This window comes from Natrix helvetica (assembly GCF_964273705.1).
Source record: "Natrix helvetica genome assembly, chromosome: 2".
In the NCBI taxonomy this organism is placed as follows: domain Eukaryota; kingdom Metazoa; phylum Chordata; class Lepidosauria; order Squamata; family Natricidae; genus Natrix; species Natrix helvetica.
Genome location: NC_138552.1, coordinates 87,879,347 through 87,894,709, shown reverse-complemented (window position 1 = coordinate 87,894,709; position 15,363 = coordinate 87,879,347). Strand labels below are relative to the sequence as shown.

The window sequence follows — 15,363 nt, the reverse complement described above, 5'->3', positions numbered from 1 at the left end:
ATTCCATTTTTACCATTTTAGAAATATTTATCTTTTATGGTTTTAGTGTTGTAAGGGGCCAAGCATAACTTCTAAATGAGATGGGCAGAAAATAAATAAGTAAATAAATAAAAATAATCAAACAAATAAATAATACACATCTAATGGGAAGCAAAACCCTGTTCCATGTGTATTCATACAAGGTCTTACAATCTGTTGGCCTTTTCTATGACTGAATTATGATTTTGGTCTTCCTACTTGGAAAGAATGCCATTGAGCTTGATGTGATATCTGAATAATAGCATGAATAATTTATTACAGATAGTCCTCACAATTGAGGCCAAAATTTATGCTGCTAAGTGAAACATTTCTTAAGTGAGTTTTGCTCCACTTTATGACTTTTCTTGCCTCTGTTGTTAAATAAATCATTGCAATTGTTAAGTTAGTAACATGGTTGTTAAGTGAATCTGGCTTCCCCAATGACTTTACTTGTCAGAAGGTCACATCAAATGACCTAGAGACATTGCAACTGTCATAAATATGAGTTGCCAAGCATCAGAATTTTGATCATGTGACCATGGGGATGCTGCAATGGTTGTAAGTGTGAAAAATGGTCATAAATAACTTTTTTGGTGCCATAAGTTTGAACGATCACTAAATGAACTGTTGTAAGTCGAGGACTACCTGTACATCATTAAAAAAGGAATGAATTATGCAGTATGTTAATAGCTATATGACTTTTTAATAAACTTAACTACAAAATCTAGATTGCATTTTGGAATGATACTATTACATCCAACAATTACATTCTAAGGATCAGTGAAAAAACATATTTTAAGCATCATAGCATTCCAAAATAAGTTATAAAACACACATATTGCTCCAAATGACTTCATTATATCTTATGGATCTTGGTATTGATATATTGAAAATGCTGTATCTGAGAACTTACAGTGTTCTCTCTTACATTTTATGCTACCCTTTTCTGTTTTTGTTTGTGTGAGCTATTATTGTTTTGAGGTCAACTCACTATATTTCAATACTTGTTAAAATATATCCTTGGCTGTTCCTTAGTGGCTTGCTTGCTTTGTCCTGCATGTTCAGTCCTCTGCTAAATTATGGTGCTAATATGGTTATTGTGACTTTTTTCTGACCTCTAGTAATTTATCTTTGGATCTTTATACTGGTCATCTTCAAGTTTTATAATCTTCTCTAATCTTACATTCAGTGCCTTATCTTTCTGTATGGAGCATTTCTCTGCAGAAAATCATTTGTGATAATCAAAGTAATCAGTAAACAAATAATGTGATAGTTCTTAATTTTCTCCAGTTCCTCTTTTTTCCAATGTCTGGTTCAATTTTTCTTCCTCTTTCAAGACTTTCATGACTTTGATTTTTTTTGAGACATAGCTCTGAATTTTTGTTATTCTCTCTCCATGCCCTTAGATGTTCAAAAATATTGTGTCTCCCTTAAATGACCCAATACTTTATCCTTCATTTATTTCTTAAAACATATAAGTTGTCCTTTGGAGTATACGCAACATTATAACAAAATTATATATAAAACATTTATTGGTTTCTATTATTGCTTTTTTATTCTGCCAATTAGTTGTATATAATGGTAACCTTATTCTATTAGTCTTCCTTTCCAACATTCATTTGTAAACTCCTTTGCAGGCCTTATGATCTTTCAAATAATATTGACATGCAAAATTGAGCAGCTTAATGGACCATATTAAAATATTGTCACTGAATGTGTCATAACTTAGAGAGTGTTATGATGTTTAGACTATATAACAGTAGGAAGCAATTTTAGAAGCTTCATTGATTCAAACTGCAATTCTGTATGGATTCACTTGTGAGTAATCTATACTGAACTCCATGAGACTCAAGTGTCAGTTCTTTGTCATAGTTTATTTGCTGAGAATACCACACAGTCAATCAAGTATGTATTGGTTATTTTTGTGTGTCATATTTTAGGAAACCAAGTGTATTGCTCAGGTTCCAGAAAAGAAAGATGTGGTAGAAGAGCCCAGTGACATAGAAGAAGGTGGATTAGATCTGACTATCCAATTAAAGCCTGTCAGTTTCTATATTACGGACAAGAAGGAAATGCTTCAGCAATGCTTTTATATCATAGGGGAGAAGAAATTGCAGAAGATGTTGCCTGATGTTTTAAAGGTATTGAAGTATATCAATTAGAGCTGTGCAAATTCTTTTAAAAAACGGTGCCTCACAATACATTGGAACACACATAAAATACTTTTTTTAAAAAAAATGATTAAAAAGTAAACATGTTTTTATCCATGAAGTATATTGGTTGTACACACCCATGCCAAGAATAACTTGTGAAATTAATCTCATGAGCCTAGAAAAAGATGCAGCTTTTAAAATGGTTCAAAAAAGTGCTTCATGTGAATATCTATGTTATTACATTTAAGAGAAGGCTGAGTATATGTGCGCATGTATGCGTGTCTGTGTGTGTACACACATACAAACACATGAATGAGATATGACAAGTTAATAAAAATTTAAATAGAGTTTGATTTTAAAGGTAATAATTTAAAACTTTATCTTTTTATCACAATGATGAAGTCACAGTGCTTATGACATTGCTACCATCTCTTATTTTTGAAAAAATATATAAAGAAAAGTATGAAATAGTATGGTATCAATTTACTATCACTAGACTGCAAATCTGAGGTCGGGCAGATAATCCGTGGTCTATGCTAGGATATATTGGTTTTCATCCTTCGGTGATGGGCGGGTGAAAGAAATTCCCACATCAAATTCTGTGTGTGATTCTTTTAATGAGTCATAACTATGACATAATCAGAGCAAAAATGTTACCTATATAATCATATAATAATTGTGTTTATGGGATATTCTGGAAATAAATCCATAGATATCCATTTCATAATAAATATGAATAGCAAAATCTTCAGTATGAGAACTATGTGCAATGCAATAAAAGCATCTTTATTTAACACCTATTTGGTTACTGTTTAGATGTACATCCATTTTGTTCACACTCAGTGTAGGGATCTTTTTGAAATATGATAAATTGGGTGAAATAACATAGTTTAGTAAGCCAGAATTTAAGAGTGTAGAATGTAGGATTTGCCGGTTTGTTTTAAATCAGTTTTAAAGTTTTAATGTTAAACCATCTCTCCATCATCACCTGGACAGACTACCGTTAATTTATTGCATTTTTCACATTGAAAAAGTAAATTTTTGCATTCGCTACCTGTGGGTGTCATTCCTTTTCTCAGTTGAAGTTGGGTGTGGCTTCAGTTTATTTTCCCCCAAATTGTTCCCCAACTGTGCATATTTTAGAAAAGGTTAAAAGAAAAGGTTTTACCTACCATATATTTTTGAAAGGAAATTACTGTTTTCTGTTTGTTTTCTATTCCTTATTGCAATATCACACCAACATTTGAAAATCTTCAACACAAGACATCTCAATCTTACAACCTTATCAATTATAGTGGGCTTTTTTTACTGATTAAATAAGTTCTCACTGATTCATCAAGAAAGCTGTAATTGATTAACCTGCCAATTAAACTCTGCACCGTTATTGGTGTGCACCTTATATAATTGTAAGACAGTTCAGTAGTAGTTTATATGGATTAAATTGTTCAGTTATTAAGATGCTGTAAAGGCAGCTAGTATTTATATATTTTATGTGGATGTATATTAATAAATTCTGTGGTATAAATGCTGATGTATAGTCCTTGGGATAAATCAGACTGGAAATGTAAATAACGTTAATTACTGTGGCATATGGAATAATGTAATATATAATTACAGCTTTTCCAAGGGGATATTGAAATTTTTCTTTAATTGGACATAACACCAGATAAGAACCTGGTGGCAACCTGGCAGTTTATAAATAAGTCATTTATAATTAAAGAACATACTACTCCCAAAGGATTTTTGACATCTTTGCCTGGAAATAACTAACTAGAAATCAGAAGCAAGCAGGATTTAAAAATAAAACGGAAACAACATTAAGGTGTTACTATTCAGTGCTTCTTAAGAATATTGATGAAGCTTTCAGTAGGTGAGAAAGGCACTGATATTCAGTTGTGATATCCTAAATCTATCTTTGTTTTTCTTCACAATAATTAGTTTTGTAAAATTGTTTTTAAAAAATAAAAAAAATTAAAATATATTTTTAAAAAGGGACAGATTAGCAACTGTAAAACTTTTCAGCATACCCCAAAACAATGGGAATGCCTGTTTAGAAGACTGCAATAGAGATAGGTTTACATTAAACTTGGGGTCTACTAGGAAAAAAATGAGATTGTTGGCATGGTTTCAATGAGTGAAACTGCTGGACATTTGTGGGATTTCTTGACCCCTTAACTGTTCTGACAATTTAAAAAAGCTACACCTCTAATATTGGAGATGCTTTGGGGCCAGGAAACACATTGGAATATCCAGAATTGCCGTTCATTCATAAAATGGCTATGGTGATGATTGCAAGTTCCAAATCTATTTCAGGCAAGGGCAAATTACTAGGGCTGAAAAATAGTAAACAGTTTAACTGAACATAATTCATAGTTCATTTTTGTTATTCACTTGCAGTTACCCCAAAACATTTTTTTCTCTTTAATGAACTGTTGATGTATAAGATACATCCCAACATGTATCTTTTGCATCAAATGTGGATCCCAACACATTATCTTTGTTTTATATATTACTGATACATAAACTGCCAATTTTTCCACATAATTTAGTTTTCTCTGTAGTTCTCTCTGTTGAGGTCTGGATCATTCTGTTTTATGTGAAAACAATTAGTCAATGGAACAGCTTGCATTCTGGAGTTGTGGCTACTCCATTGTTGGTGGTTTTCAAGAAAAAAATGGACAACCATTTGTCTGAAATGGAATAAGGACTCCTGCCTAAAGCAAGGGTTGGACTAGAAGACTTCCAAGGGCCCTTTCAGCCCTATGATTCTATTGGATTGTTTATGTAAAACATGTGTTTAATCCATAATGCTAATTTCTGATTATGCCAATAAATTTAAATTGTTGACTATATATATATATATATATATATATATATATATATATATATATATATATATATATATATATATATATATATATATATATATATATATATATATATATATATATATATATATATATATATTTATTTATTTATTTAATATTACTATTTAAAGTCAACTTTAGTTAATAATTAATTACAAGATTTTAAGTTTGTTTCAAGTATGTTTAAATTTGGTTTATCTAAAGTATCTCATTTTAATTATTGTATAGAAACATTTCTTTTTTATTCAATTTCCTTAGAACTGTTCTATAGAAGAAATTAAAAGGCTTTGTCTTGAACAATTGGATCTTATATCTGAAAAGAAGTTACTGAAAATTCTTGAAGGTAAATATCATATATACTGAACTAACATTTGGATTGCTTATTCTAAAATTTGGAGTAACAACTATTGAAGATTAGATGAGGACACAGCTTTGTTTCAATTAAGAAAATTAGAAATATTTTTGTAGCAAAAAACTAAATATTATATAAATGTATGTTTACTAAGATGTAACTGTTACTAAGTTCAGCAGGATTTCTTTGCACATCATATATATGGTCTGGGAATATACATATTTGATTAAAACCTATGTGTCTTTCTAGACATCAACTATAGCTATTAAAATTAGAATTTAAATATCTGAATTAGAGACGACAAGAGTTGAAAGCCCTCTATTTTATGTGGTGCCATTAGATGAATTATTGAGCTTCAAACTATGGAGTAATTCATACCAAATGAAATCAGTAGCCCTTGCTTCAAATATCCAAAATAAATATGTTTTGCTTAGAATTACAAAGTTTGATCATTTTGACTCTGAGTATTTAGATACATTTGCATCATCTGAAAAAAGAAACATATTTAGTTTCTGTCAAGTCATAGGTAGGATCATATAACTTCCTTTCCTGCAGAACAACAAAATGATTTAGGAGAAACCAGAAGAGACTTGGAGACTTGGATGGTACCGCAAAGTAGAACGCAACAGGAAAAGTGAGAAAGAAGTGGCTCCTACTGCTGGGTTATCTTTAGCTTTTGATCTCACTTAGGGCTCCTCCAAGCACTTTCCAAGTCCATGTGAGCCATGGCAAGAGTGAGGCTGAAAGGCGTAGGCAAGTGAAGGAGCAGATAAGTTTTCTTTGGAATAACTCTATTTAAGGGTCTGTTTAGTAAATAAGTTATTTCAAACACTGAGGTACTTCTCGGTGCGGCCAACCCGCCATGGCCAATTCGTGGCGGGATCACTTGCTGCGGCCAACTCACCTTGGGTCAACTTACTGCAGAGATGGGGGTTGCTCCTCCATCCTGGTTTATTAGACCTCTCAGCTGCTTTTGATACCATCGACCATGGTATCCTATTGCCTCGTCTGGAGGGGTTGGGGGTGAGGGGCACCGTCTTGCGGTGGTTCTCCTCCTACCTCTCCGGCCGGACGCAATGTGTGCTGACAGGGGAGCAGAGGTCGACCCTGAGGCCACTCACTTGGGTGCCGCAGGGGTCGGTCCTCTCGCCTTTCCTGTTCAACACGTATATGAAGCCGCTAGGTGAGATCATTCGTGGTTTTGGGGTCGAGTACCATCTGTACGCTGATGATACTCAGCTGTACATCTCCACCCCGAACCACCCCAACGATGCCGTCGAAGTGACCTCCCGGTGCCTGGAGGCCATACGGGTCTGGATGGGAAGTAACAGACTCAAGCTCAACCTCTCCAAGACAGAGTGGCTGTGGTTACCGGCGCCCCGGTTCAACCAGTGGGTTCCATCACTGGCCATCGGGGGCGAACAACTGGCCCCCGTGGAGCGGGCACGCAATTTGGGCGTCCTCCTGGATGCCCGGCTGTCGATGGATGACCATGTGACAGCCGTGGCAGGGGGGGCGTTCCACCAGGTTCGCCTGGTGCGCCAATTGCGTCCCCTATTGGACCGGGACGCCCTTCACACAGTCACCCATGCGCTAGTGATGTCCCGACTGGACTATTGCAATGCTCTCTACATGGGGCTTCCCTTGATATGCACCCGAAGACTGCAGCTGGTCCAGAATGCAGCCGCGCGGGCAATCATGGGAAGTACTAGGTACTCCCATGTAACACCTCTCCTGCGCGGGCTGCACTGGCTACCTGTGGTTTTTCGGGTGCGTTTCAAGGTGTTGACTATCATCTTTAAAGCGCTCCATGGCACAGGACCTAGCTATCTGCGGGATCGCATCCTACCCCACACATCCCTGCGGCCGATTCGCTCTCACAGAGAGGGACTCCTCCGGGTGCCGTCCACTAGGCAATGCCAGCGGGCGGCGCCCAGGAGTAGAGCCTTCTCTGTGATGGGCCCGACCCTCTGGAATGACCTCCCCCCCGACATCAGAACAACCACTGATCTCCGCTCCTTCCGCAAGAAACTTAAGACCCACCTGTTCCACTTAGCTGGCCTGGCCTAACCGTAGCTTTAATCTTCAATCTTTCTGGCCTGTATTTTAAATTTTTTGGGGTAAGCTTCTTAGGCTGCTTTTTAATTTTTATTATTATTGTACAGCTTTATATTTAATCTGTTTTTAGGGGTATTTAAGATTTTCTATTTTGTATATGGTCTTTTAACTGCTGTCTGTACACCGCCCCAAGTCCCTTCGGGGAGAGGGGGCGGTCTATAAATTCAATAAATAAATAATAATAATAATAATATTAATAATAATAATAATATTCAACAATTCAATTTTAAGTATTTAAAATAATTAAAAATACTTCATTTTGTCCCTCCTTTTGCATCCATTTTTTAATGATTCTACTCCACCATTGCTTCAATATTAGTGTAACTCTTGTCTCACAGCAAGTAGACCTGGGGCAAGCTGACTATGGCAAATTGTCCTGCAGCAAGTTGGCCATTGGGGCTTGGCCACACCGAGTTGGCCACACTGAGTTGTCCTAGACCCCACTGTTGTTCCCAGATGAACTGGGTCTGTGACATGAGCCAATATGTACCATCTGATTTAGGAAAGAGATTTGAATTGGAAGTAACTTAGTGTTTGAAATAACTTCTTTACTTGACCAAATTGCCAGAACCTTTGCCTTGTTTTCTAAGACTGATTATTTGGACCTGTAATGTGGTTTGTATACTAATCCTGTTATTTTCTGCTGAGTTATTTTGCTGTTTGATGATAAATCCTATCTCTGCTTCTTCATTGTTCTTGCTTGGCTATATGAAAAAACCTAGCAAATCCTATCTGCTGCCAAAAAGCTCAGTTATCCTGTGTAGGAGCTTAGCACTTTGGGTGGAAAGAACAAATGTCACATGGCAGGGGATATAAGTGAAATTAGAGAAATGGAAGCCAGGAGACACTGTTTTTTGTCACTGTTACTGTAATAGTCTTCCTGAGGTTTGCTCCATATTTGTAACAATCCGGAAACTAAATAAAATGGAACTCTTATGAAGAATGATTGGTAAATAGTTCGCTATTGCCATTTTTAGCTTACCTTCAAATTATTTAAGTTGATTAATTATGTTATTTTAGTAATGATTTTGTTCCTAGTTTATTCATTTTATGATTAGTATTATTTTAATTGTGCATTTTATTAATAATTAGTTATTTTTTATTTATTTTATCTTTTATGTATGTTTGGGAAACTGCCATGATTTCTTGATTTGAGGAAATGGTAGTAGAACAATTTATACTGTATTGTACAAATGCAGAATGAATGAACTATCAAATAAGTCATTTGTTTTTTAATTACAGAAAAATTTAAAGATGGGACCTAGAGCATTGCCTTGTCCTAAAGCCTCTACTTTATTTATCTTAGTGGTGTTTATTCCACTATGAATGCCCTCCATATTTATAGAGTTTAATCTCCAGAATCATCTGGACAGCTTAGTCATTGAGAGTTGAAGTTCATGCATCTAAAGGGCGAGAACATATTGCTAAGTGAGACATTTGTTAAGGTAATTTCCCCCCATTTTATGACCTTTGTTACCACAGGTTACCAAAGGTTGTTAAGTGAATCACTACAGTTGTTAAGTTAGTAGCACGGTTGTTAAGTGAATCTGGCTTCCCCATTGACTTAACTTGTCAGAAGGTCGCAAAAGGTGATCACACAGCCCTGGAACACTGCAACTGTCATAAATATGAACCAGTTGCCAAGCATCTGAATTTTGATAATGTGACCATGTGTTTACTGCAACGGTCATAAATCACTTTTTTCAGTACTGTTGTAACATTGAACAGTCACTAAATGAACTGTAGCAAGTCGCGGACTAATTTCAAATTCAGGTTTTGGCAGCTGATCATATCAGGGATTGAAACCTAGGACTTTTTTTCAAGCAAAGTATGCAAAAAGCACTGGATTTTCACACAAAATGTCTTCTTCCTTATTCCTGTATCTTACAGAAAGAAGAGCAACACCCATTTTTTAATATCTTCCAATTGTTCATCAACATTGTCTGTCTATGAAAATAGCCTTTCAGTTCATTCCCCAAGTATATAAACCAGCCCAATCTTCTGCCAGACCTACAGATAAAGACAAGGAAATTATATTGCAGGAGAGAATGAGAAACCAGTGCTGGGATCTGAGGAAGATATTATATGATTTGGATGAAATAAAGCCAAAGTCTGAATAGAAGTGAAGTGATGGCTGGTGTTGATAGAGAAGGTCAGTTAACTGTAGGGAAAGCAAGATGGGACTAGAATATAAACATCAAACATCCATTTTAACTGTCCTTATGAAGAAAGCATAAATTCTATTTTGTAATTGCAGTATGAATAGAGATTTGCCAGTGCCCTTACTTGGCATCAAGGTCAGCTCCTCCCACTAAAGGTAGATTTGATTACTGAGACATTGTTTGGATATTGAATAGCTAAGTAGTCCCAAATGTATAGATACAGGCATTTATAGAAGCACATGCATTAATTATACTATGCTTTTGTTGTGCGATGCATTTATATATTCCTAAAGCAGTGGAGTCTTTGAAATTGTGAATCCCCAATGAACACTAAGCAAAAAAGTGTGTTTGCCTATGCAGCAGACAAATACAGCAATTGTCTATAATACAATTAGAATAAGACACTTATAGCAAGTTTAGGGATATGTAGCTGGAATCTCTCTAAATATAGGGATATTTAAGATTAATATTTTCAGAGTCAGTTTCTCACAAATGTAATACTTTTTTCTTACTTTGCAAATTAAAATTTGGAAGTTGTTTTGCGGCTATCTTTTATGTTCATCTTAATGAGTATTGTTTTTGTTTATTCGCCCCGAGTCCTTTAGGAGAGGGTGCGGCTAACAAATAAAAAATTATTATTATTATTATTATTATTATTATTATTATTATTATTATTATTATTATTATTATTATTATTATTATTATTATTATTATTATTATTATTATTATTATTATTCGAATTATATGGTTGCACAGTTCAAAATACCAGGGCAATTTACAGCAAATTTAGAACCAAGTGCAGTATCAAATCTTAAAAAACAATTAGAGACAATCACTCAATGCCATAAAAACTCTAAAAATGTCTCAGATTTTGTTTCACTCAGTGTCCTAGCCCAATTTTTATGGGAATAGCCAGCTATTCAATGCTTTTTGAAAGGCCAACAGGCGGCCTTTCATATTTTGGGAGATAAGCTGCCAAATAATTCCATCAAATTATTGGGTGGGTGGGGAGGTAAGCAGGCTCCATGACAAGGAAAGCATTCTTTCTGAGTCCATCAGACAGCACTCCTTGTTAGAAAGGACTTGGTGTCTGCCAACTCTGTTGGATTTGTTGGGTTGGACTTCCCAGGTAAACCATACATGAAGCACAACTAGATGAGCTAAGTCTACTTTATTGTAAGGCTACATTAACATAATCTTACAAGTCTAAAAATGCAGACTTCCTGCCTGCCACTTTTAACTGCTAGATTGTTAGGGCAGGCCCTTTCTAAGTTTCTTTGACCATTCAACGATTGTGGGCTTCTGTCTTTCTTGTCTGATAAGTTTTCCAGGCAGCATCTCTTCTCCCCTTTTCTCAAGATTATCCATGCATTCCATTATATGTTGGAACAGGCAGAATTAATAAGAGACAGATGGTTTGCAGATAACTCAACCTTGTGCCATTGAAGAGGTTTACAGATGGCAGCACTTTTAATTCTCATGATGCCACATTCTGGACCACCTGTAGGTTCTGAATGGTCAGATCACGGGTGTCAAAGTGGTGGTCCACGGGTTGGATGCGTCACGTGGAGGTCATGCCCACCCAAGCTCCACAAAGGGAAAAACATTGCAATACCTCACGTAACAGCAACATGACATGGCGAGTTTGACACCCATGGTTCAGATGATAACTTACACAGAGATAAAACTTTGCCTATGCTTATTAGCAATGATTCTGCAGTGTTCCATGTTGAAGATGATAGTGTTCTTGTGCATGAAGAATAGTGATAACACTTAGACTTATATACCACTTCACAGTGCTTTACAGCCCTTTCTAAGTGGCTTACAGAGTCAGCATATTGCCCCCAATAATCTGGGTCCTCATTTTAGTGACCTTGGAAGGATGGAAGGCTGAATCAACCTTGAGCTGGTGAGAATTGAACTGCTGCCAGTCAGCAGAATTAGCCTGCAATATTGCATTCTAAGCACTGCACCACCACGGCTCCTGACATAAATGTGGGGTATTTTTTCCTTGGATATAAATATGGAGCAACTACTAGGCAGCTGATGTTTATCTTAAAACAGCCTGCTACTCTTCTAGGAAAGAGTACACCTTTGGAGCTTGCAGTGCCTCTTATTGCCAACTGTCTATAAAATGCAGATATTTACGTTACTGATTGCAATTAGAGATTGCTTATTTCAAGCCCCCTTCTGAAATAGATAGACTGCCTCTTTCTTGACAATAATAACAATATTTATTGGTGAATAACATTAAGACAGAAAAATGCTACCAAAACAATATCTCATATTGACATCTTGTTTTAAGGTGAGAATGGGGCAGATTCTGACAGTGATGAGGAGACCAATGGTGTTGAAGAAAAGACAATAGTTGAACCAGCCAGTCAGTAAGTAATTGCCATAAATTAATTATATTTGTTCTTAGATAGTTTGTTTTAATTTTGTCTTGTATTAAAACTTCAGTTAGAAATGCTTATAAAATGTCAGCAAAATTCCTGCTAAAACTTTGTCAAAATATTGGATGAACTATAGAAATGTTGGTGAAAATGTATGAAATCTTGCTGCAATATGACAAATGAACAACTGTTGTGGATATTACAAAAATGAAAGCCTGCAAAATTCCATGTAAAGCCTTAGTGAGCTCTATGGGATGTGCAAATAAACACAATATTGCATGACAAAATATTGTGAAACCCAGATGAAAATACCCTAAAAAAAAGGGACTGCAATGGTGGTTAATTCTATAATTGTTTTCTGTTAGTTTCTAAAATGTGATAAATAGTAAAAGTTTAATAGTATTTGCTGTGATTCAGTTAAAATAGTACTTTTAAAATATTGGTCTTGGGATCCTGCCTACTAATAACATTTTGCATATTTTTTATTTTTATATTATTCCCAATAGTGCTTTTTAATTGAACTTTGAGCAAATACTATTAAATCAAGAAGTAAAATTGCCTATCTACTAGATTCAAATATTAGAATTCAGATATTCCTCATAGGTATTTTAATCAGCTCTCCAGAATTGTTAGGAATCAAGCTGCATTCAAATTTGATAAATACATTGATCACCTCTTCATGTATGCCGCATGCTTTTTCTTTAAGAACAACTTTTTTTTCTTGATTGCATATGTGTACAATGAACTTATTTATTTCAAAGTAAATCCTAATCTTTAATATTGTTTCTCTGAATGTACATAGAATTGCAGGCTTCAATTGGGAGTCATTGCATTCTGAACTGCATTCATAGGAGGGAATGGCATTATAAGTATTGAATTTGATCTTGAATTATAATCTGCTTTGATACATCTGAAAGGCAAAAAGGTATACATTCCAACAGTATCCAACAGTATCCCTTGTAAAGAGATTGTGTTATTTCTCAGATGGTAATCATTTTGAGTTATCTGAGGTCTTTGCTAAAATACATCTTTTGTAGATCTGATTTCTCTTTCTGCCCCTCCAATCTAAAATAAGCCTATAGTTGACTTGTTTAGTGGGTGTTATAAAACTTCAGAAGATATAGACACGTACTAATAGGACAATTATAGAGCTATTGTAAAATCATAGCAGGAAAGGAAGAAAAATCAACCTAACCTAAGGCATTAACTTTTCCATAAGTGACTTTGAAATGATCTTTTTTTAAAATTTGTTATTATTTAAAAAAATCGACCAGGCAATATTTAATAAAGTATTTTGATGTAAATAGATATGGGGGATAATATTTTAGCATATATTAGATTGTGAGAAAGCAACATTTCCCCAGAAATAAATACTTGTAATGACTCTATCAGCAATTAGAAATGAATTGTGTGATATGACCTTTAAAACTTGAACAATATTCATTTATGTAAAAAGATATGGTGTAATAATGACTTTATCAGTTGGCGTAGTTTGGTTAAAATGAAAATTAAGTGGGAAACGTGGTCCCTAAAATTTATACTGTTTAGCCACAAGATGGCAGAAAATGCATGCATATTAAAGGACCAATTGCAGCCCTGTATCAGAAATTCTGTATGTGACAGCAAAAGAATTGCTCAGCGCTAGTGTTTTGGACAACACATTGTCTTATTAGTATATGTACAGTTCTGTCTGCTGAAGTGGTTGATAAAAAGCAGGTACTACATTTTTCTTCCAGATGGCTTTGTATCAGACTCTTCAGTTGTCAGAAAAATGACAGTGCTAAATAGATTGGCTGTAATCATTTCCATGACCTCTACTACAAGTCATGTTATTAGAACTAAAAAAGTTACTGCGTTGCTCCTGCCTAACTAACGATTCTGAGTCCCAAATGAAATTTGTCAGCAAGTTTCAAGGAAGAAAAAAATGTATTATTTTGGAACCTATTACCCTTGGGTAGTTTCTTCCTCAATAAAAGTAGATTTTGGCCAACCATCCTTTTAGTTTGCTGATGAGTGCTTGATTATAGGATTGCCATCTAATTCAGGAATTGAAGTCTTTATCCTATGTTCAGTTAGGATATAAAAAACTAGGGGAATCATTGTCAAGTACCCTTCTCCTGTTTGCCAGCATGTATGAAAAAATATTTTTCGTCTGGTTGTAATGTACTTTGAATAGCTGGTATTTAACTTTGTATTGAAAGGGTACTGCAATTTTAAGGGCATTGCAATTTCTATTTAATTCTAATGAACTGTTTGCATGTCCAGGTGTGGGATAATTTCAAGATTGTATGTGCCATTGATGTTTTTCATAGTTAAAGTAGGTAAAAGTCCTATGAATTGTATGGTATTGTGGTATGATATTGTTATTTTACAAGTTAGAAATCCTATGGCATCTAAAATATTGCCAGAATTATTATGGTACAAGATTATTCCATGAAATGGTTTGAAGAACAGAAAACTCTGCTGCTTTTGTTTAATTCTGACCTGCAGTGTCATTGAGTATTTTGATTGTGTATGTATATTAACATAATATGTATTTACAATTGTTAGACAAAATAATTCAGGTGTGAAATTACTTATATAAATATAAAATAATTTTATGACTAAAATGCTCATTAAGCTCAGCAACTGGACTAGCCTGCCTTGATTTCAAAATCCTGTGGAGAACTGTATCCTGTTTTCTCAAGTGTATTTTATAGTCTTTCTTTTCCGTTACTGCGTTGTATAAAGACAATGAGACAACAGATAAGATACCTCCATTTAGCAGTTTCCCTTCACTGTACAGTAGACATCTTCACATTAAGGGGAAAGCATGTAAAAATCTCTTAAATTGGTCACTCATCAACTCTTCAGAAAATGTGTTATTTTTCTTTCAGTTCTGTATAGCCTGTCAAATGTATAAGGCTATTTTAAAGAGATGTCCTTGCCACAGTTTCGAGCTAGGCTATTCCTTGTTGCAGATTGTATAATTGCCTTCCTGAAATCATTTTTCAGTTTTGAGAATAAAGGCTAAATTACTGTTAAAACATATTCCTTATCATCACTGTGATGGTGTTAGCAGTTGCAAATGTAGCATTGAGCAGCACTGCATGCAAGGTTTGAATTTATTTTTTTATGCAGCAGTTATCCGAGGATACACCCTCAAGTGGGTTTTACAGTTCTTATCCAACACTGTGGGCTTATTTTGAGGCATCCTAGTTTGTTCCTAAAACTGCTTGCTGGGGAACCTTTTAATCCTATCTAATGTAGAAAGAATTAACTTTCAGATTCTGTTTCTGAAGGTAGTAACACTAGACAGAT

General features: G+C 35.0%; 1 protein-coding gene across 1 annotated transcript in view; it reads left to right on the top strand.

Moving 5' to 3' along the window:
• The window catches only part of CAAP1 (caspase activity and apoptosis inhibitor 1), a 35,582-nt gene that overhangs the window by 1,632 nt on the left and 18,587 nt on the right, over positions 1-15,363 (top strand). The window contains exons 2-4 of the mRNA XM_081941106.1: positions 1,959-2,159; positions 5,297-5,381; positions 11,976-12,054. Coding sequence (XP_081797232.1) covers positions 1,959-2,159; positions 5,297-5,381; positions 11,976-12,054 — 365 coding nt within the window. The remainder of the gene's footprint in view (positions 1-1,958; positions 2,160-5,296; positions 5,382-11,975; positions 12,055-15,363) is intronic.